This window comes from Rhipicephalus microplus, chromosome 10 (assembly GCF_043290135.1).
Source record: "Rhipicephalus microplus isolate Deutch F79 chromosome 10, USDA_Rmic, whole genome shotgun sequence".
Taxonomy (NCBI): domain Eukaryota; kingdom Metazoa; phylum Arthropoda; class Arachnida; order Ixodida; family Ixodidae; genus Rhipicephalus; species Rhipicephalus microplus.
The window spans coordinates 198,654-220,826 of record NC_134709.1 but is presented as its reverse complement, the minus strand read 5'-3'; the positions used below and the strand labels follow the sequence as shown (position 1 = coordinate 220,826).

The 22,173-nt window shown below is 48.9% G+C and overlaps 1 protein-coding gene across 2 annotated transcripts in view; it reads left to right on the top strand.

Annotated features, from left to right (window-relative positions):
- Positions 1 to 22,173, top strand: part of LOC119181232 (uncharacterized) — a 77,134-nt gene that overhangs the window by 4,566 nt on the left and 50,395 nt on the right. Inside the window, exon 2 of one of the 2 annotated variants that reach the window (XM_075874834.1) lies at positions 164 to 21,732. The exons of the other annotated variant lie outside the window; for it this stretch is intronic. Coding sequence (XP_075730949.1) covers positions 15,718 to 17,277 — 1,560 coding nt within the window. The 5' untranslated portion in view covers positions 164 to 15,717 and the 3' untranslated portion in view covers positions 17,278 to 21,732. Of the gene's footprint in view, positions 1 to 163; positions 21,733 to 22,173 lie in introns of those variants that run through there. 2 annotated transcript variants of the gene reach the window in all.

Genomic DNA, 22,173 nt, shown 5'->3' with positions numbered 1-22,173 from the left:
CATCAACACAAGAAAAAGGCATGAGATCAGCGATCGAGCATTGTCATCTGGGTCCGCCTGCATTCCTTTCGTGCTACTACCCGCTTGCTCAGTTCCTTCAATAAACCCCCTTTACATTTGGTAGATCGTGCTGGGTAACTACATCACCTGATCTCTGATCCAGCACCCTGCCGTCGACCATGCAAGTTGACGGCTGCCCAACAGACAGCACCTTTCGCGGCCGCTGCTCGCCCCGGCCCGGTTCACCAGCGAGACCCCCCGATCTTTGTGGGCACCGAAGACCAGGACGTCAAGGACTGGCTGTTGCCTACAAAAAAGTCAGTGAACCAAACAGGTGGGATGACGCTGCTAAGTTGAGCACGGTCAACTTTTACTTGGCTAATGTGGTGAAGCTGTGGTACACAAGCCACGAATCCGAGTCCGAAAAGTGGGCCGCTTTCAAGCAGTCAATATCCTCGGTTTTCGGTCACCCGGCCGTGGAGAAGTTGCGCGCCAAACAACGCCTGTGTACACGGGCACAAGAACCTGGCGAAACGTTTACCGCCTATATCGTAGACATACTCGATATCTGCAGGCGCATCGATGCCGCAATGTGAGAAAATGCCAAGATCCAGCACATTATGAAAGGTGTCGATGATGACGTATTTCAAATGTCCCATGCGAAGTCTCCTGGCACGGTGTCTGAAGTTGTAACTTTGTGCAAGAGCTATGACGAATTGCGACGGCAACGGGCTCTCACCTGTCGTCCATTTCAGCCTAACCAACCACTCGCTGCACTGGACGTTGTGCATGACCACTCGTGCCTTCTAGCACAAATGGAAAAACTTTGTGCATGAGGAGGTCGCACGTCAGCTTTCCCTCCTGCCGTTTTGTCAGCGCCAAGAGCTCTCGCAGCAGCAGCAAGAGCAACCACCGACCCCGTTAGCTCCCATGCTCCGACATGTGTTTCAGGACCAGATTGCCTAGGCTATGCCAGTGCCCTTTCAGCAGCAAGTTGTCGCCGCGCCTCTTACTTATGCTGACGCAGTAAAGAGGCAGCAGCCACACCAGCCCTCGCCGTTCAATGGACTGCTGCATATCCCCGCTCCTACTCGGTCTTCCGTCGCATGGGCTCCTTCCCTCGACTCAGCCTCGACTCAGCCGTATGCCGCGTGGGCAGCGCCCCTCATTGCAAATGCATGGAGAACGCGCGATAACCGGCCAATCTGTGCGGCGGCCCTGGCCATATCTCCCGATACAGCCGTCGTCGTGTGCCCGGCTACACAGACGCCTGATCACGGAGCAACTACATGGACCGACCCCCTTTTGGTTATGAAAGTTCGAATCATCAGTCAAGCACGCCTTCCCGTGACTATCCGGCAACTTCGTCTCGTCGCTCGCCTTGTCACCCGTGCGTCCACCCTCAAAATGAGGGAAACTAGCCGTCAGAGTACAGGAGGCAAGAACTGCGCCATCGAAATGTTCAAGTCCTCGCATTTTGCCGTCAAATATGGTCGAAGTTTTTGTATATGGCGCCCATGCTTACGCTGTTGTATATATCGGTGCCGCTATGTCTGTGTGGCTCCTTGTCACCCATGCGTCCACGACCAGCCCCTCAAAATGAGGGAAACAGGCCGCTGTGGTAGCTCAGTAGTTATAGCATCGAACGCGTTATTCGAAAATGAGGGAAACCAGAGCCGTCGCAGTACAGAAGGCAAGAACTGCGCTATCGAAATGTTCAAGTCCTCGCATTTTGCCGTCAAGTATAGTCTAAGTTTTTGTATACGGCGCCCATGCTTATGCTGTTGTAGATACCGGTACCGCTATGTCCGTTATAGATGCAAATTTTGCCGCAAGCTCCGAAAGGTGACCACGCCGCTTGATATGATGTCTTTATGTGCAGCAAATGGAGAACCTGTTCGAGTTATAGCCGCCTGCACTGCCAGACTCACAATTGCGGAGGACCACTACATTGTTGAGTTTATGGTCCTTTCCTCCTGCTCTCATGACATTATACTTGGCTGGGATTTCCTATCGCGTAATCACGCCATTATAGATAGTGCCCGTTCCGAACTTGAACTGCTTCTGTTGTTCAACCAGCACTACGACTACAAGAATCAAGCCGCACACAAGCTAGTTGTCAAAGAAGACACCGACATTCCACCGACAACAGCTGTTTTGCTCCCTGTGGTCTCCGATGGCATGCGTGATGAAGTAGCATTTTTTTAGCCATCAAGCCTCTTTCTAAGTCGGAAACCACTTCTGCTCTCTTATTCAGCCCTCTCATTTCTAATGGAGCCAGTACTCTCTGTCTTACCAATCCCTTTCTGCATACCATCAAACTATTTAAAGGCGAATCTCTTGGATGCGTACAGCCCATTGATAACAAACGAATTTTTATCATGCCGCAAGAATCATCCCAAAGTAACCTCGCCGCCGTCAGTGCTCTTAACCAATCTGATCTACAGCCTTTGAAAGTGTTCGATTCGGCGATTGCAGACGGGCTGTCACCATCTGAACGATCTGAACTCCTTCAACTGCTGTACCAGTACCGCAAACCTTTTGATGTTGTTCAACCTTCACTTGGCCGCACTTCTACCACTCTACATTACATCGATACCGGCTCCCATGTGCCACTACGGCAATGGCCATACGGTGTTTCTGTGGCGGAACGCCAAGTTATTACCGAACAGGTGAATAATATGCTGCAATGTGGCATAATTCAACCTTCACAAAGTCCATGAGCCTCACCTGTAGTGCTCGTTAAAAAAAAGGGTGGTTCCTTCCACTTCTGTGTGGATTATTGGCGCCTAAATAAGATCACTTGAAGAGACGTGTATCCTTTACCCAGGATTGACGATGCCCTTGGTACTTTACAAGGTGCCGAGTTTTTTTCATCATTAGATTTGCGCTCAGGGTATTGGCAGGTTCCCCTTGCAGATGCCGATTGACCACAAACAGCCTCCATGACACCCGACGGTCTATATGAGTTTAATGTCATGCCCTTCGGCTTCTGATATGGGCCTGCCACCTTCGAGCACATGATGTACTCAGTTCTTCGGTGTTTGAAGTGGCAAATATGTCTCTGCTATCTCGGCGATATTGTCGTCTTTGCGCCAGACTTTGCAACACATCTCGAGCACCTGAAACACGTCCTCACGTGCCTGAAGAAGGCTCAGCTCCAACTCAACCTCAAAAAGTGCCACTTCTCTGCTTGGCAACTTACGATTCTCGGGCTATATTTCGTCATGGTCTTCTGAGTGTGACCAAGCCTTCTGTACCCTTCGTCGTATCCTTACTTCACCACAAATACTGTGTCACTACGATCTTACGGCGGCAACTGAAGTCCACACCGATGCCTGTGATGTCGTCCTCGGTGCGGTTCTCGTGCAACGCAAGCCTGGATTCGCCGAATATGTCGTTGCCTACGCCTGTAGAACTCTCACCAAGGCTGAATCGAACTACAGCGTCACCGAGAAGGAATGCTAGGCGATTGTTTGGGCGCTTGTCAAGTTCCGCCCATACCTTTATGGCCATACTTTTGATGTAGTAGCAGACCACCACGCATTATGCTGGTTGTCTTCGCTCAAGGATCTATTGGGTCATCTTGCCCGTTGGGCTCTTCAGCTTCAAGAATATGACATCCGCGTTATATATCGTTCCGGCCACAAGCATACTGATGCTGATGCACTGTCGCGATCTCCCCTATCCCCGGACATTGCATCTGTTTCCTCGGACAACACGTTGTCTTCTCTTGATGAGGACACCATCTCTTCTGCACAACGCAATGACCCATGGAACGCTTCGCTTCTTGGCGCGTTATCAAGGCACCGACACTTCCGACCACTGCAACCCTGTGCCACCAGGCTCTGCACTTCAGTATTCGGGATGGCCTTTTTTTTTGTACTGGCGCAACTATTGAGCAGATGGTAGGAAATGGCTACTAGTCTTTTCCCGAACGCTGCGGTCTACTATTTGCGCGTCGTTCTATTCCGACCCGCAATGTGCTCACGCCGGTTTCAAGACCTACGAGCGCCTAAGAAAAAGGTATTACTGGCATGGAATGTCTACGTTTGTTTGCCAGTTCATTCGCGACTGCCACGAATGTCAACGGCGGAAAAACCCGCCACATCCTGCAACAGGTTCATTGCAGCCACTTCCATGCCCAGACCGCCCATCATTCGACTGTGTAGGAATTGACCTCTACGGACCACTACCATTGACAACGGCAGGCAACTGATGGGCTATCGTGGCTGTGGATCATCTTACACGGTACGCTGAAACTGCTGCTCTCCCCACAGCTGCAGCACAAGACGTCGCAACTTTCATATTCAATCATTTTGTGCTTCGTTATGGTCCTCCTCGCGAACTCCTCAGTGACTGAGAGCGTGTTTTCCTCTCCGATGTAATCCAAGCACTTCTTCAACAGTGCCATATTGTACATCGGAAGAGTACAGCCTACCACCCACAGACTAACGGTTTGACTGAGCGGTTTAATCGTTCTCTGGGGGACATGCTCGGGATGCATGTCACTTCTGATCAAACAAACTGGGACCTCCTTCTTCTATTTGTGACATACTCGTATAACACCGCTACGCAAGTCACTACCAGGTTTTACCCATTTTTTCTCCTGTACGGTCGCCAACCATTGCACACCTTCGATACTTCACTGCCATATTCACCAGATCTTTCCGAATGCACGCCTGTCTCGGAAGCCGCTCGTTACGCAGAAGAGTGCCGCTAGCTAGCCAAGCGGCTTACTACAGCCGACCAATAGCGCCAGAAGGAGACCCGTGACGACGACCATCGTTCTGCACCAACATTTGTTCCTGGAGCACTTTTATGGCTGCATGTACCGCTCTGCGCCCCTGGTGTATCACCCAAGCTACTCTCTAATTATCATGGTCCCTCCCCCGTAGTCGAGCGAACCTCACCCGTCAACTACGCCATTGAACCCCTCACGCCACCGAGCGACCGTCGTCGGCGTGGCCGTGATGATGTTCAGGTAAACTGTCTCAAGCCCTACTTCGACCCGCTTGTCCCCACATGTTAGATTGCCAGGATGGCTTCAACTTTTTCGCCGGGGGTAATTATAGTGAATAAGAAAGACGTTGATACCATCGGCTCAACTATCAACACAAGAAAAAGGCAAGAGATCGGTGATCAAGCACCGTCATCTGGGTTCGCCTGCGTTCCTTCCGAGCTACCACCCGCTTGCTCAGTTCCTTCAATAAACCCCCTTTACATTATTAGTGCCTGTGCCACTTCTGCACTGAAACTTTTTCTTTGAAACTTAAACTTTTTCATTTTTCGCATTTCAGTACAAGCCGTTGTTAATAGCCCATTTTCTTGGCTCTCTGTGACCTGCATTCATTTTGTTGCAAGACGAAGGTCAGCAAATGTTCAGCACTTTTGCTTCACCACCGTAACCGTTTTAGGCTCACCAATTCAAATTGGCTCATGAAGTTTACAACGACCCTACCACACGTTCATTTGAAGCTGCAAGAATGAGAATTGGGCAAATCCATGCACTACTCATCATTCCTGTAAGTGGCTGAACAATATCAGCGCCAGAGTTCCCGCTAGTAAATAATGCAGAAAACTCAATGATTAACATCACTTGATAAGCCAGTGAACTTGCTGGGCAACCCATTAGCATGGTGCTACAAACTTGGTTTATTACTGCTATAATGAAGCAATGATGACAACAACAGGGAAAAACAAGCATCATCGCAGAGTAAGGCACCACGAGATCGGCGCTCGAGCTCCTCCATCTTCCTCGTCCTGTCGCTATCTCGAATATTCCACTTGCCCATTTGGTTCGCCTAATAAACCTGTTTACATTTGGTGGACGTGCTGGGTAACCACATCGCCTACACCCTGGAACTCCGATCCCGCACCTTGCCATCGACCATGCAAGTTGACGCTGCCCAACAAACAGTACCTCTCGCGGCCGCTTTTTGCCCCGGCCCGGTTCACCAGTGAAACCCACTCGATCTTCGCGGGCACAGAAGACCAGGACGTTGAGGACTGGCTGTCGTCATACGAGAAAGTCAGTAGACCCAACAGGTGGGATGACGTTGCTAAGTTGGGCACTGTCAATTTTTATCTCACCGCCGTGGCCAAGCTGTGGTATACAAACCACGAAACCGAGTTCGCGAATTGTTCCGCCTTCAAGGAGGCAATATGTGCCGTTTTCAGTCGGCCTGCCTTACGGAAGCTACGCGCCGAACAACGTCTGCGCACACAGGCACAGTAGCCCGGTGAAATTTTCATCTCATGTATAGAAGATGTGATCGATCTCTGCCGGCGTGCCGATGCTTCCATGAGCGAGAGTGCAAAGATACAGCACATTATGAAAGGCGCCTACGATGACAATTTCCAGATGCTTCTCGAGAAGTCTCCTAGCACTGTAGCCGAAGTAGTCCCTTTGTGTCAAAGCTATGATGAGTTACGGAGGCAACGAGCTCAAACGCGACGGTCATTCCAGACAATCCAACCAGTGACCGCACTGGATGTCATGACTGACCAGACAAACCTTCTCGCACAAATGAGTCTTCGTGCGAGAGGAAGTGGCTCGGCAGCTTTCTCTACTGCCTTTTGCTCAACGCCAGGAGCTCTCGCAGCAACAGCCACTGCGACACCCACCACCATTGGCTCCCATGCTCCGACATGTGGTGCAGGAGCAGATTTCCGAGGCTATGCCGGTGCCCTTTAAGCAGTCCCCCATCACCGCGCCTCTTACTTTCGCTGAGGCACTAAAGCGGCGGCAGCTACACCACCCCCCGCCGTTCCAGGGACTGCCGTATACCTCAGCCCCGACTTAGCCGTCCACCGCCTGGGTTCCTCCAATTGCTACCACAGCCTCAACTCAACCGTCTGCCGCATGGGCTGCTCCCCTCGTCGCCAATACTTGGAGAACGCGCAATAATCGGCCCATCTGTTTTGCGTGCGGCGGTCCTGGCCGTATCGCCCGATACTGCCGCCGTCGCGTGCAGGGATACACAGACGACCGGACACAGAACAGCTTCATGGACCTTCCTCCATCTCGTCTGGAAAATTCGGATCCTCAGCCAAGCTTGTCGTCACGGGAATGTCCGCGTACTATGTCTGGTCGCTCACCTTCACCCCGTCGTCGCTCCCTGTCACTCATGCGTTGCCAGCCAGCTCCTGAACACGAGGGAAACTAACCGCCGCAGTTCAGGAGGCAAGAACTGCGCTGTCAAAATGCTCAAGTCCTCGGACATTGCCGTCGAATATTGTTGAAGTTTTTGTAGAAGGTACTCGAGCTTATGCTCTAGTAGATACCGGTGCTGCCGTTTCCGTGATAGATGCTAAACGTTGCCGCAAGCTCCGAAAAGTGACGACGCCTTTTGATATGATGTCCTTGCAAACAGCGAATGGGGACCCGGTTCAGCCTATAGCCGCCTGTACTGTCTGACTGATGATCGCGAAGGACTACACTGTTGAGTTTATTGTTCTTTCGATATGCTCACACGACATCATACTTGAATGGGATTTATCGCGTAACGCCATTATTGATTGTGCAAGATCGGAACTTGAACTCTTCCCGTTTTACGACCAACCAACCAGTCGCATTCAGGTCGCCGTACACAAACTTGTCGTCAAAGAAAGCACTGAAATTCCTCCGACAGCAGCTGTGTTGCTCCCCGTGTTCTGTGACGGCATTAGGGACGAAGCTGCATTCTTAGAACCATCAGGCCTCTTCCTTAGTCGAAGATCACTTCTTCTGCTTTATTCAACCCTCTCCATTTCTGAAGGAAACAGTGCTCTTTGCCTCATAAATCCCCTTCCGTATCCTGTCGAACTGTTTCAAGGTGAATCTCTTGGACACGTGCATGCCATTGATAAAGAACAAATTTTTAGCATGCCGTCAGATTGTTCCGGTGACTACGACGCCATCAGTGCCCTCAACCCTTCCAATGTACGAACTTCCGAGCTTTTCGATTCATCGATTGCCGACGGACTATCGACATCTGAACGCTCTGAGCTTCTTCAGCTGCTCTACCAGTTTCGTGAATCCTTTGACGTTGCTCAACCTACCCTTGGCCGAACTCCCAGTTTTTTCACTGCATCGACACAGGTTTCAACGCACCAGTACGACAGCGACCATACCGTGTTTCCGCCACGGAACGTCAGGTTATCACCGAACAGGTTGACGATATGCTCGAGCGCGACGTTATTCGATCTTCGCAAAGTCCATGGGCGTCACCTGTCGTTCTTGTTAAGAAGAAAGATAGTATAATTCGCTTCTGCGTTGATTACAGGCGCTTAAATAAGATTACTCGCAAAGACGTTGTGGGGTCTCGACGAGGCGAGCGAGCACCACGCCACGCTCTTGGAGTGAATGGACACAGCAGACATGGTCCGGTACAAACAAACAACATACATTTAACTAATTTACAACGACGATATCGTCCGCCGAATGGATACATAACTCGTTATGTAATACACTAGTACATCGTTACACAATAACACGACAAAATATACAATAACATGACAAACACAGTAACAGGACAAACACACATTAACATACCCAAAGCGGCGTCGCCAACGCTTGACTTACCACGTGGACCTACCACAGGCGGCCCGCGGTGCCGTCCACGGCAGACCCACCGCGAGAGACAACCCGCAGAAGAGGCTCGCTCAACTCTCGTCCGCCACCAAGGCCTGCCTTTCGCCAGGGGTCACCGCTGGCGCTACCACTCTACCAACAGTGGTACTCAACGCGAACACAACGCCATCTATCGCCCGGCGTTCGTCACCCGAAATGCGGCCTTGGGGCAAGACACGTGCGCCACACGGCGCTGACAACTTTACAGGGGGGTGTCGGCACCCCCACAACGTGTATCCTTTGCCCAGGATTGATGACGCTCCTGATTGCTTACAAGGTGCAGAGTTATTTTCGTTGTTATATTTGTGTTCGGGGTATTTGCAGGTGCCCTTAGCAGATGCCGATCGTCCAAAAACAGCCTTCATGACACTGGACGGCCTATATGAGTTCAATGTCATGCCCTTCGGCCTCTACAATGCACCAGCCACATTCGAGCGCATGACGGACTCAGTTCTGTGGGGTTTGAAATGGAACATATGCCTCTGCTGCCTCGACGATATCGTCGTCTTGGCATCCGATTTCGCAACACATCTTGTACGCCTGAAACATGTCCTCATGTGTCTGAAGAATGCGCAGCTCCAACCGAATCTCAAGAAATGCCACTTCGCTGCTCGGAAGCTCACCATTCTCGGTCACGTCGTATCAAAGGATAGCGTTCTTCCCGACCCGCCTAAACTGCGCGCTGTCGCTGAATTTTCTAAACCAACGACTGTAAAGCGGTTACGCAGCTTTGCAGGATTGTGCTCCTATTTTCGTCGGTTTGTGCGCAACTTTGTCTCCATAATTGCCCCTTTGACCCAACTTTTAAGCAGTGCCAACAACATCTCGTCATGGTCTTCCGAGTGTGATCACGCATTTACCACTCTTCGCCGTCTCCTGACATCACCGCCTATATTGCGCCACTATGATCCCACGGCTGCAACTGAGATCCATACAGACGCCAGCGGTGTGGGTCTCGGTGCAGTTCTCGCTCAACACAAGCCTGGATCCCCTGAGTATGTCGTCGCCTAAGCCAGCAGAACGCTCAACAAGGTTGAGGTAAACTACAGTGTTGCCGAAAAAAGTGCTTAGCCATACTTTGGGCGATTGTGAAGTTTCGCCCATACTTATATGGCCGCACCTTTGCTGTAGTTACAGACCATCATGCCTTATGTTGGTTGTCGTCGCTGAAGAATCCATCAGGTCGCCTTGCTCGTTGGGCTCTGCAACTTCAAGTGTATGACATCCGCGTCGTGTACCGTTCCGGCCGCCAACATGCCAATGCTAATGCGCTCTCGCGATCACCACTGTCCACTGAGCCTGCCTCTATATCTTCTATAGAACACGCACTATCAGCTCTTGACGTCGACATAATGTCCGTTGCACAGCGCGACGATCCATGGATAACTTTGCTTCTGGACGTTTTATCTGGGGTACCGACATTTCCAACCACTCGAGCAATGCGACGCCAGGCTTCGCATTTCACCATTCGAGGTGGCCCCTTGTACCGGCGCAGTTACTCACCAGACGGTAGGAAGTGGCTGCTCGTTATTCCCCGAAAGCTGCGCTCTACAATCTGTGCATCATTTCACTCCGACCCGCAATGCGCTCACGCTGGTGTCTTCAAGACTTTCAAACGTTTAAGGAAGCGGTACTACTTGCGTGAGATGTTTACTTTCGTTCGACAGTTTATACGCGGGTGCCACGAGTGTCAGCGACGAAAACAGCCACCGAATGTAGGAACAGCTCCACTACAGCTGCTTGCGTGCCCCGACCGCCCATTCGATCGCGTCAGAATTGACCTTTATGGACCACTGCCGTTGACCACAGCAGGTAACCGGTGGGCTATCCTTGCTGTAGATCACCTGACACGGTACGCCAAAACCGCTGCTTTTTCTACGGGGACCGCTCAGGTCGTCGCATCTTTCAACCTCCGTCGGTTTATGTTGCGTCACGGGCCTCCTCGCGAGCTCCTCAGTGATCGGGGCCGTGTATTTCTATCCGATATAATCCAAGCACTTCTCCGTCAGTGCCATATTGTACACAGGATGAGTACTGCATACCACCCTCAGACGAATGTCCTGACTGAGCAGTTTAATCGGACCCTGGGTGACATGCTCGCGACGCATGTGGCACCTGACCAAACGAACTGGGACCTAGTTCTTCCGTTTGCGACCTACGCGTACAACACCGCTACCCAAGTCACCACCGGCTTTTCCCCATTCTTCCTTCTATACGGACGTCAATCATCGCACACAATTGACACTTTGCTGCCATACGCACCAGATGCACCTGAGTGCACGACCGTGTCCGAAGCCGTCCGTCACGCCGAAGAATGCCGCCAACTAGCGAAGCAGTTTACTACAGCTGACCTGCAACGCCAGAAAAAGGCTCGCGATGACGACCACCCTCCTGCCGCACATTTCGCCCCTGGAACCCTTGTATGGCTGTATGTACCACCCTGTGCACCTGGTTTGTCTACCAATCTACTTTCAAACTACCATGGTTCATACCAAGTGGTAGAGCGCACATCGCCTGTCAATTACGCCATTGAACCGCTTACGCCGCTCGGTGACCATCGTCGACGTGGACACAATATTGTTCACCGCTTGAAGCCGTACTTCGACCCGCTCGTTCCCACCTGTTGGATCGCCAGGATGGCTTCATCTTTCTCGACGGGAGCAATTATAATGAAGCAATGATGACAACAGGGAACAACAAGCATCATCGCAGAGTAAGGCACCACGAGATCGGCGCTCGAGCTCCTCCATCTTCCTCGTCCTGCCGCTATCTCGAATCTTCCACCTGCCCGTTTGGTTCGGCTAATAAACCTTTTTACACTGCTACTGCCCCACTCATCATTGTATAGGCTTAGCCTCCTCCACGGTCACATCAGCTCATCCCCATTGCACCAGAAAAAAAATCTTAAACCATGGCTGCCAGACTTGCATAATATGGATGTATAGCCATGTCCATGTCCGTGTATAACCGAAGAAGCGTGTTTCCCTTTCGGCATTGCGATTTCAAAAGATGACGCGTCTCGATACCGTAATTAATTTGTGGTGTTTAACGTAGTGGAGGGCTCCGGAAATTTCGACCACCTGGGGTTCTTCAACGTGCACCCAAATCGGAGCACACGGGCCTACAACATTTCCGCCTCCATCAGAAATGCAGCCGCCGCAGCCGGGATTCGATCCCGCGACCTGCGGGTCAGCAGCCGAGTACCTTAGCCACTAGACCACCGCGGCGGGGCGTCTCGATGCCGTAGCCACATCATAGCCCCTAACCACTGTAAAGTGTCACCTCGCAGAGGAAGGCTGGCTGGTTGTGGCTGTACGTGAGCAACAGCTTCAAGGTGCTGCGATTCAGAAGTTTTGAAGCTCGAGAGAGTTGGTCATCCATGAACTTAGCTTGTATTAGCATGGCGCATGTAAGAAGAAACACGACTCAGATGTGAAAAGAAATTTAGGTGCTAAATATCTATTTCTTCCTTGCCCCTCACACCCATCCTACATATGTGGGAAAAACAACTCATCTTGCACATGATTGTAATCCAAGAACTGTTATTTCTTTATGTGTCAAAGCAATCGATGGCTAGCTTGCATGTCAAATAAAAGAAGTCGAAGCGATAGTAGAAATGGGAAACTTGTGTGTGAGCTCTCTATCAGTTGCTTTGGCAGAAAAGGAAATTATGTTTCTTGGATTAATATCATGTGCGATGTAATGTTGCACATACACGCTGACGAACACAAGTAGTAAAAAAGCATAAACGGAGTGCGCTCTTTCTGTTTACGCTTCTTCCTGTGTTCGTCCGATTGTATGCGCAACGTTACATACCACAGACATGCACCAACTCACCCAGCAAGGAGCTTTTCTTAAGTCATGTGCAAAATGAGTTTTTTCGTGCATATACAGGATCGGTGTGAGTAGCATGGAATGGTTCAGCGCGGACCTTTCTCTTTATGTCTGTGTCACATTTCTTTTCAAAACTTGCCGTGCTGAGGCAAGCTAAGTGCTGTGATTCTTTCTATTATGGGCATAATGTAATGAAGCCTCAACCAAGCTGTCGCACGGTTTGCCAGCATATGAGCATGTGGCTGTACACGAGGTAGCTTTGTTGCTTGGACACTATCCAACCTGCTTGAAAGTAATTTCCTTTTATACAGTGGGGACTCGTGACATCTGTAATGACCTGTGGCACACTGTCACGAACACCAATTTTTCTTATCCGAAATTCATGGAATTTTCAGTAAGTCTCAACCTGCATCACACTGCAGATTTATTGGTCTTTATCCTTGAGAAATTTTCCAGGGTTTTCTTTTCTTGATTTATTAATAATTTTTTGTGCTAAGGCAGACCTATGCCACACCTTTTTTAACATAGTTGACATGCTTAAACACCTCAAAGCAGGCTACGAGTGGTAACATGCATTGTGTAAAATAAGAAAGATAACATGGCAATGCCCACTGGATGTGATCTCGAAACATTGACCGTAAACACAAGCTAGAAATCGCATGCAGTGAAAGACTGGAGAAGTTATTACGATTCAAGTAGAGCTTTTTGTTGGACTAATTGGTGCATATTTAAAGGAGATAATAAGATGCAAATGAGACAGACCCAAGAAGAGACAAGAACGAAGGATTCTTCAAAGCTACAAAGCGGGGCAAAAAAGCTATGACTAGAATTATTAATGTGCAACATTCTTTTACCATCAGCGATATGAGCAGCAGAATCATGTATTAAATGCAACTATGCTGAACACATATGGCTTCATAGAAAACTCATGTGGTTCAGTTTGGCCAACTCCAGAGTGGGTGAACCTAATATTAGAAGTTAAATGGAGGTGGGCAACATATTCTAAAGGATTTCTTTATCATTACCTAATGTGTACTGGGTTGGGCAAAGATATAATAAAATTGTATTGAGATACGGTGCAATATACTTGGGCCACATATAGTTTAGATGCAGGTACAAGATACTACTACAATTATTTGATTCGATACGATATTCTACAAGTGCATCTTAAGATACATTCGATATTGTTGCAAATTTCTTATTACAGATCTTTATAATGTAGTAGCGAATGCGTATGCCTATAAACTTTTGCTTGAAAATTAATTCCTGCAACCAACTTTGTTTGATTTGAATGAAATGTTTTTTAGCATCTCAAAGGCTTCATATTTCTTGATCAAAGTATCTCTTTCATTCTGAATCGACACACTCAATTTTCTTTTTTTTTTTTTCAAAAAAAAAAAAAACTAATGCGCAAGCAGACAGCACATTCACGTGCACATACATTCCTGCAAACAAGCACCAAACATATTGCTGCGATACTCATGGGACTAGTCATTATACGGCGCAATGTGTCCTGCCGTTGGTGCCACGCTTTTTAAGAGCACCGGAGCCTCCAACGGACAACCTACATCGTTGCAGAGGTTTCCAAAATGCCTTCAGCCAACCACCTACAATTATGTCCTCGTAAGATTATCAAGGGTACAAGGTGCCTTGTGGAAGGTTTGGCGACGTGGGTGAGGCCCCTGTGTGCTTTAACTGTAGTTTTCATGGACATGTAGCTCTATTCTGCAGTCAGAGGCGACACACACAATAGTGCTACTGTGAGAGACCGCCAGCTTCTTCTCGTTAAAGCAGCTGGCGCGGTGGTATGTGGTCAATGTGGGGGCGTATGTTGGGGATAGCTTCCAGCAAAATGCCCGCAGTGACACGCATGTTTTACGCAATTTCCACCGGAGTTTCTGCAGCGACTCGCCTTCTTCTGTGCGAAGCTTTGATGTTCCTCACAGAATGTTGGCTCTGTTCAGTGTCCCTTGGTCTATGCGTCACCTCCCCATCGCCGGGAAGCTAGGTGGTGTGGCTAATGGAGATGAGTTCGCTCGACATTTTTCAATACATTCAATTATGCCGCCTCCACTTGTTACTATAACTATAATGATAAAATAATAGATGCTTTACTTTTCATCTAGACGATGGGGAAGGATGGGAAAAACAGCTGACAATTGGCCTGACTAGCTCCGGGCTCCCTGAATGTATACTTTGGAATGTTTTCAACAAACTGTGCTACACACATGAAATAACAAAAAAAGAAAAGAGCTTGCAGCAATGCAATAGTATAAAAGACACACTAATTAACAGTGTGAATGAATAGAGCAAATAAACAGAAAAAAGTAAAAGTAAGTAAACTGAGAAAGAAACACAGTTACCACTAACAATACAATGTGTTTTTCCTGTAAATACGATGTGACACATAAACACACACATCATAAGAAAAAACTAGGGTACCCTAAAGCTTTACCTTAAGGAGTTGAACGCGATATCTACATCCTGTTCTTATTGCGCATTTCTAACACTTAGTGCATGAAACCTTTTCGAATTTTCTATTCACCCACTATACGTGGCCTTAAGGAAATAGGCGCAGTAGCGTGTGTTCTTTTTGTAGTTGGGTACCAGCTTTCAACCACGGAGCCATTATAAAATTACATATTCTGATGGCCGTTGGCAATGAAGGCTTGTACCATGCATTACTACTGCAATATTTCATGTTGTATTTTGAAACATACATACAGGACGCGTGTGTTACTGTGTTGCTGTTTTTTATTTTATTTGCATCGTTCTTGATTTTTCAGTCACACATAAGATGACGATTTTTTGCTCATAACCAAGGCCACCAACTCTGACACCAGAATTTCTGCAAAACGAGCTTGTTAACGCTATCAGACTAAAAAAAGGAGCTCTTGGAACTAGAGAATGAAGTGTAGAATTTCAACAGCCGAAAAAAAAAAACACGAAAAAGAAAAATAAACACTAGGAAAACAAGGCACTGTGCTTTAGATATTTCAAGAAGCATATTGTCACGGGGATGAGAGAATATCCTAACCGATATGCTTCTTCATATCGTCACGATTATTAGCCATAAGCACAAAAGGAGGAAGAAGCCAGCATCACGTGTGGCGGTCGCTGGCGTTTTCGAGAAAGACGACGTTGCGCGTCTGCTCTTGCGCTTTGTTTTTGTGTGCCATTAGAGCCTTGCTGTTAATGTCGAAAGGAAGCCTTGTGTCCTGTTCTTTGCACGTTGCGACACTGGTGGAGGTGCTGGGTTTCTACGACTGATGATCGGGACTCCTCCGCGGTTCGGTACTTCGAGTCTGATACCGGAACCCGTTCCTTCAGTGGATACCCTTGTCCACCGCTACAGTCGCCGACAGCGAGGCCTTAGTTCCGAGGCGATTCCCCTGGAACTTTCTCAGCATAGCACTCCGCCTGGAGAAATGGCAACTGCAGGTGCTTCCCAGCTGACTTTTGAGCAGCCTCAGATTCCAGAAACATTCCATGGTGAGGCGTATGAAGACTTTGAGGACTGGTTAGCCCAGTATGAGCGAGTCGCTAAGGCAAACCGCTGGACCACCGAGTTAAAGTTTTCACGTGCTTACTTTGCTTTAGCAGACAGCGCTCGTACGTGGTATGAAAACCACGAAGCAACGCTGTCTTCATGGGATGAATTTTGCCGCCAGATTCTCAGCACCTTCGCAAACAACGACCGCCGTGACTTTGCTCAGCAACTCATCGAGTCTCTGGTCCAGAAACCGAACGAGAGTGTCGCCATGTTTGCGGAGGACATGATGCGCCTATTTGGACGGGCTGACCCTGATATGCTTGAAGCCAAGAAACTCCACCATCTGATGCGAGGCGTCAAAGAACAGCTGTTTGCCGGCCTTCTCCGCAATCCACCGACGACCGTTGTGGAATTCATCAAAGAGGCTACAGCTATCGAGCGCGCACTGCAGCAACGGTGTCGCTATTACGACCGACCAAACGGTGCCTCAATCAGCGTCTCTGCTCTGACGGCCGGCAGTGACTGTTCTCTTCGTGAGCTTATTCGCGAGGTTGTTCGTGAGGAGATCCGCAACTTCCTTGTGACTCCGCAAGAACGGGCGATGGCTTCAGTTGGAGAAGTTGTGCTGCAGGAAATCAGGCAAGCATATTCCCAGCCCGAATCACTACCAGCCCAGCGATCTATTAACTATGCGGCAGCCACCCGTCGTCCGTCGCCAGTGCCGCACAACTCGTCTGCACTGGTTCATTCTTATAACAAGCCGGCGCCACCAGTCTACAACCCACCGCCGCCGCCACCACCACCAACGACGACGACTCCGCAATATAACGCACCTACTGAAACTCCGTTCTACCCACCGTTCTACCCTCCGCCAACACCTGCAACTTGGTCGCCGAGGGTGCCTACCAGTCCAGTCGACCATTCGTTCGGAAGACGAATCTGTGGTGCACCGTCGACCGCTGTCCACTGTGTTTCAATTGCGGAGAAACTGGACATGTCTACCGCATCTGCCCATATCGTGAAGAAAGATACCCGACTTATGCGCCGACTTTTTCACGACCTCGTTTCGACACCCAACGTGACAGCGCGCACCCGCAAGGACAGCCATCCGCTCAGTATCATCAACCCCGCTCTCCATCACCTTCGCCGAGCTCTTCGCCCAACCGTCGTAGTTACGCCGACGCTGTCCGGGGCAGGTTTCCAAGCCCTCATCAGGGAAACTAACAGCTGCGACCTTTGGAGGGAAGGTTGCCACTCGTCGACATGCTGCAATACCTCCAGTACCAGTACGATACGACGAACCATGCAACGCCGCCGACCTCACAGGAAATCGTAAGCGCCGACATAGCTGTTTACATAGACGGACGCCCTGTGACAGCGCTAGTAGACACTGGTGCAGATTTCTCTATCATGAGCAGAAAACTTGCTGATTGGCTTAAAAAAGTTAAAACGTCATGGACGGGGCCTAACATAAGAACCACGGGGGGCCAACTGATGACGCCAACTGGAAAGTGCACTGCCAGGATTAGTATTGGTGATTCAGCTTTCGTTGCCACGTTCGTGATTTTTTCCGAGTGCTGCAAAGACCTAATCTTGGGGATGTACTTTTTTTGTGAATACGGCGCCGTCATAGACACTCCAGACAGGTCAGTTACATTTTTGATGGCCCCAGATCAAGTTCCAGATATGAGATGTAACGACCAGCGGCGTAAACATCTGCGCGTCTTCAAAGATCACGTGACCCTTCCACCCCGTTCAAGTGCTCTCGTAGCTGTAACATGCGACCACCCAGGCAACTTCGACCACATCGCTGAACAAGTTTCAGCATTGCTATTCAGCCATGGCTTATCTGTTGCAAGAGCCGTCGTAAGCCTCAATTGCGGACACATGCTCGTTCTGGTTACGAACTTCAGTACTGAGCGACGACTTCTTGCAAAAGGTATGGCAGTCGCGTACGTCGAGGAGCTCATGGAGGTTTCAAGCTGCTTGACTGTGGAGAAAGCCGATGTCACCGGGTCAGCCCCTCTATTCGTCGACGTTGGCCCAAGTTTACTGCCCCCGCAGAAGCAAAGCCTTCTGAAGCTTATTAATGAATTTCAGGACTGTTTTTCTTCAACGTCCAGAGTTCGCCAAACGCCATTGATGAAACATCGCATAATTACGGATGAAACGGCCAGACCCATATGGCAGAACCCATAACAAGTAGCTCCGCGGGAACCATGAGGCCATAGAAAGTCAGGTGCGAAAAATGCTTCAGGATGACGTTATTCAGCCGTCAAAAAGTCCTTGGGCATCACCGGTAGTATTGGTGAAGAAAAAAGATGGCACCTTACGTTTCTGCGTTGATTACCGCAAGCTCAATCAGGTTACGAAAAAGGACGTTTACCCGCTGCGTCGTATAGACGACTCTCTCGATCGACTACGGCATGCACGGTATTTTTCGTCGATGGATTTACGGAGCGGATATTGGCAAATAAAAGTTGACGAAAGAGATCGAGAAAAAACAGCATTTGAGACACCCGATGGTCTTTATGAGTTTAAAGTTCTCCCGTTCGGCTTGTGCCTGGTCCGGCAACGTTTCAGCGGCTCATGGACACAGTCCTGTCAGGTCTAAAGTGGCAAACGTGCCTAGTATATTTGGACGATGTAATTGTATTTTCAGCGACATTTGACGAGCACTTGAAGCGACTACACACGGTATTTCAAGCGATACGATCGGCCGGACTAACACTCAAGCCAGAAAAATGTCACTTTGGTTTCGAAGAGCTTCTTTTCTTGGGACACCTTGTCAGCAGTGAAGGTGTACGGCCTTACCCAGACAAAATAGCCGCTGTTGCAAGTTTTCCTGCGCCATCAGACAAAAAGGCAGTGCGGCGATTTTTAGGCTTGTGCGTTTATTACCGACGCTTCATTGAGAATTTTTCGCGTATCGCATCACTTTTAACACAACTCACCCGAGAAGACGTCACGTTTGTGTGGGGTGAAGAGCAGCAGGAAGCGTTCAACGAGCTGCGACGTCTTCAAAGCCCGCCAGTTCTCGGACACTTCGACGATGACGCTCCGACAGCGGTTCACACCGACGCCAGCAATGTCGGCTTAGGAGCTGTGCTCGTTCAGTGGCAAGATGGCGCCGAACGAGTAATTGCTTATGCAAGTCGGACTCTCTCCCGTACAGAGGAGAATTACTCTACCGCTGAAAAAGAGTGCCTTGCAGTGGTGTGGGCAGTCATGAAGTTTCGTCCATATTTATACGGCCGCCCGTTTAAAGTCATCAGTGATCACCACTCGCTTTGCTGGTTGACGAACATGAAGGACCCGTCAGGACGATTGGCGCGCTGGAGCCTCAAGATTCAAGAATTCGATATGGCTATAGCTTATAAATCCGGAAAGCGACATACAGACACCGATTGTCTTTTTCGCGCCCCATTAGAAGACGTAAATGCTGAAGATGATGACTATGCGGCGTTTCTCGGTGTAGTCAACACGTCTACAATCGCACAGCAGCAACGCGACGATCCCGAGTTGCAACCCCTTATTGATTTCTTAGAGGGACGCACATTTGCTATGCCAAAGCTCTTCGCAAGAGGGGTAGAATTTTTTTGTTTGCGCAACGAGGTCCTTTATAAGGTGAACTTTTCTCCGAGCGGCAACACTTACTTACTTGTCGTCGCAACACCACTCAGGAAAGAAGTATTAGAGGCGTGCCATGACGAACCGACATCCGGTCATTTAGGTCACACATGAACGCTATGCCGAGTGAGACAGAAGTATTACTGGCCGAAACTGGCGGCAACTGTTCAACAGCACGTTCGGACTTGTCTTGAGTGCCAACGTAGGAAAGTGCCAGCCATCAAACCAGCAGGGCTCCTCCATCCAATTGATGTGCCGGAAACTCCATTCGCTCAAGTCGGAATGGATCTTCTAGGACCATTTCCAACTTCAGGTGCTGGTCGCAAATGGATAATTGTAGCCACAGACTACCTTACTCGCTACACTGAAACCAAGGCTTTGGAGCGGGGCACAGCAAGTGAAGCAGCACTGTTTTTCATTGAGAATATAGTCCTGAGGCATGGCGCTCCATCTGTAGTAATAACTGACAGAGGAAAAGCGTTCACAGCCGAGCTATTACGCACAGTTTTAAGTCTAAATGGGACATCTCACCGGCGCACAACGGCATACCATCCACAAACAAATGGTCTGACGGAACGGCTGAACAAAACACTTGCGGATATGCTTTGCATGTACGTCGATGTGGAACATAAAAACTGGGACGAGATACTGCCTTACGTCACTTTCGCTTACAATACGGCACAGCAAGAGACAACACGCATGACACCATTCCGCCTTCTCTATGGCCGTGATGTCACAACCATGCTCGACGCTATCTTGCCGCATGAAAGTGATGGCGTTGACACAAGCGCAGACTACATAACTCAGCTTGCTGAAGAAGCCCGCCAACTTGCCCGCGTACGTATTCGTCGCCACCAGGACTATGGTACAAGGCGCTATAATCTTCGTCACCGACCTGTCTCCTATGAACCAGGACAGAAAGTTTAACTCTGGACCCCAGTTCGCCATTGTGGCCTCTCGGAGAAGCTCTTGAGACGGTACTTTGGGCCGTATAAAGTTCTCCGTCGTCTCAGTGATGTTAACTATGAGGTGATTCCCGACAGTTCACATTGTTCAAGACGTCAAAGACATGCACTAGAAGTTGTGCACATAGTTCGGATGAAACCTTATTTGTCCGAATGAATCCGTGGGCTGCCAGTGACTACAAAACCTTCCGCCATGATGACGAAGCATCGGGACGATGCCTTCTGGAGAGGAAGGCTAATGTCACGGTTATTAGCCGTAAGCGCAAAAGTAGGAAGAAGCCAGCATCACGTGTGGCGGTCGCTGGTGTTTTCGAGGAAGACGACGTTGCGTGTCTGCTCTTGCGCTTTGTTTTTGTGTGCCAATAGAGCCTTGCTGTTAACGTCGAAAGGAAGCCTTGTGTCCTGTTCTTTGCACGTTGCGACAATATATTTCAAGCTAATCCTAATATATCTTCATTTATCTTCATATAACTCGAAATAAAATCCCTATGTTCTTTGATGGAGTGCCTACAATGGCTTTAATAGACACTGGAGCAGCTGCTCCAGTGATGAGTCGTAACTTTCAATAGTGACTAGGACATGGTGATGCTTTGCGGGGACAGTTGTGCAACATTTTATGCAGTAGGCGGAGAGATGCTGTGTCCTATTGGTGTGCGTGTGTTGTGTTACTTTGGGCGACAAGGTGTTCGAGGTAGAATTCACTGTCCTGGCCAGCTCCACCATGACATAATCTTGGAGATAGATTTTTCACGAGACTGTAGTGCTACTGTAGATTGTGGTGCCGGCGAAATCATTGTATTGGCATTTAGAGACGATTCCAAGCACTGTCAAGGATCCATCACTGTCATTGAGGATGTTGTCTTGCAGCCTAACTGAATGAATCTTCCAATTGGCGTCTGAGAAGCCAGAAACAAAGAAAAGATTGAGTAGGGACCTACTCTTACCCCGAATTCTTGTAAACCATTCAATAATTTGATGAAAGTCAAATGTGAAAGCAATATCTAGTAGTGTCTTTCCCACCATGTCATTACGACTTTTGGTAGACATTGACAACCAGTCGTCATCGGGCAAATTAAAATCTCCTTAAAGAATTACCTGATCATCAGGTTTAACATGGTCGCATAAATATGTCAGTATGGTTGATTGGGCAAGTTGGTGATACATGATTGTTTTGAAATGAGAGCGCACTACTTAGACGCAGACAGAAAGCTCTTGTCCCTGTCTTTCTGTCCGCATCTAAGTAGTGCGCTCTCATTTCAAAACAGTCCCATAAATACTTCAACGCATCCATAATAGAAACATCAGAGTTTGGGGGTCTGTACATGGCACCCACAATATACCTAAGGCCGCCACTGTAGGCTTTACAGAATATGCATTCAATGTTGGTAACATCAGGCATCGAGAATACTTCATGCGCACTTTTGTATATTATACAAACTCCACCACCCCTGCTACCACGGTGCTTCCTGTAAACCAGATATCCTAATGGAAGGAATTCACTATTGTAGACATCATTACTCAGCCAAGTCTCAGTCAATATGACAATGTCAGGGTTGTTTATAATAATTAGCCCCTCAAGCTCAGTGCTTTTGTTGACCACGCTTCTACAACTGATGTTAGGAAGATTCAGAAATCGA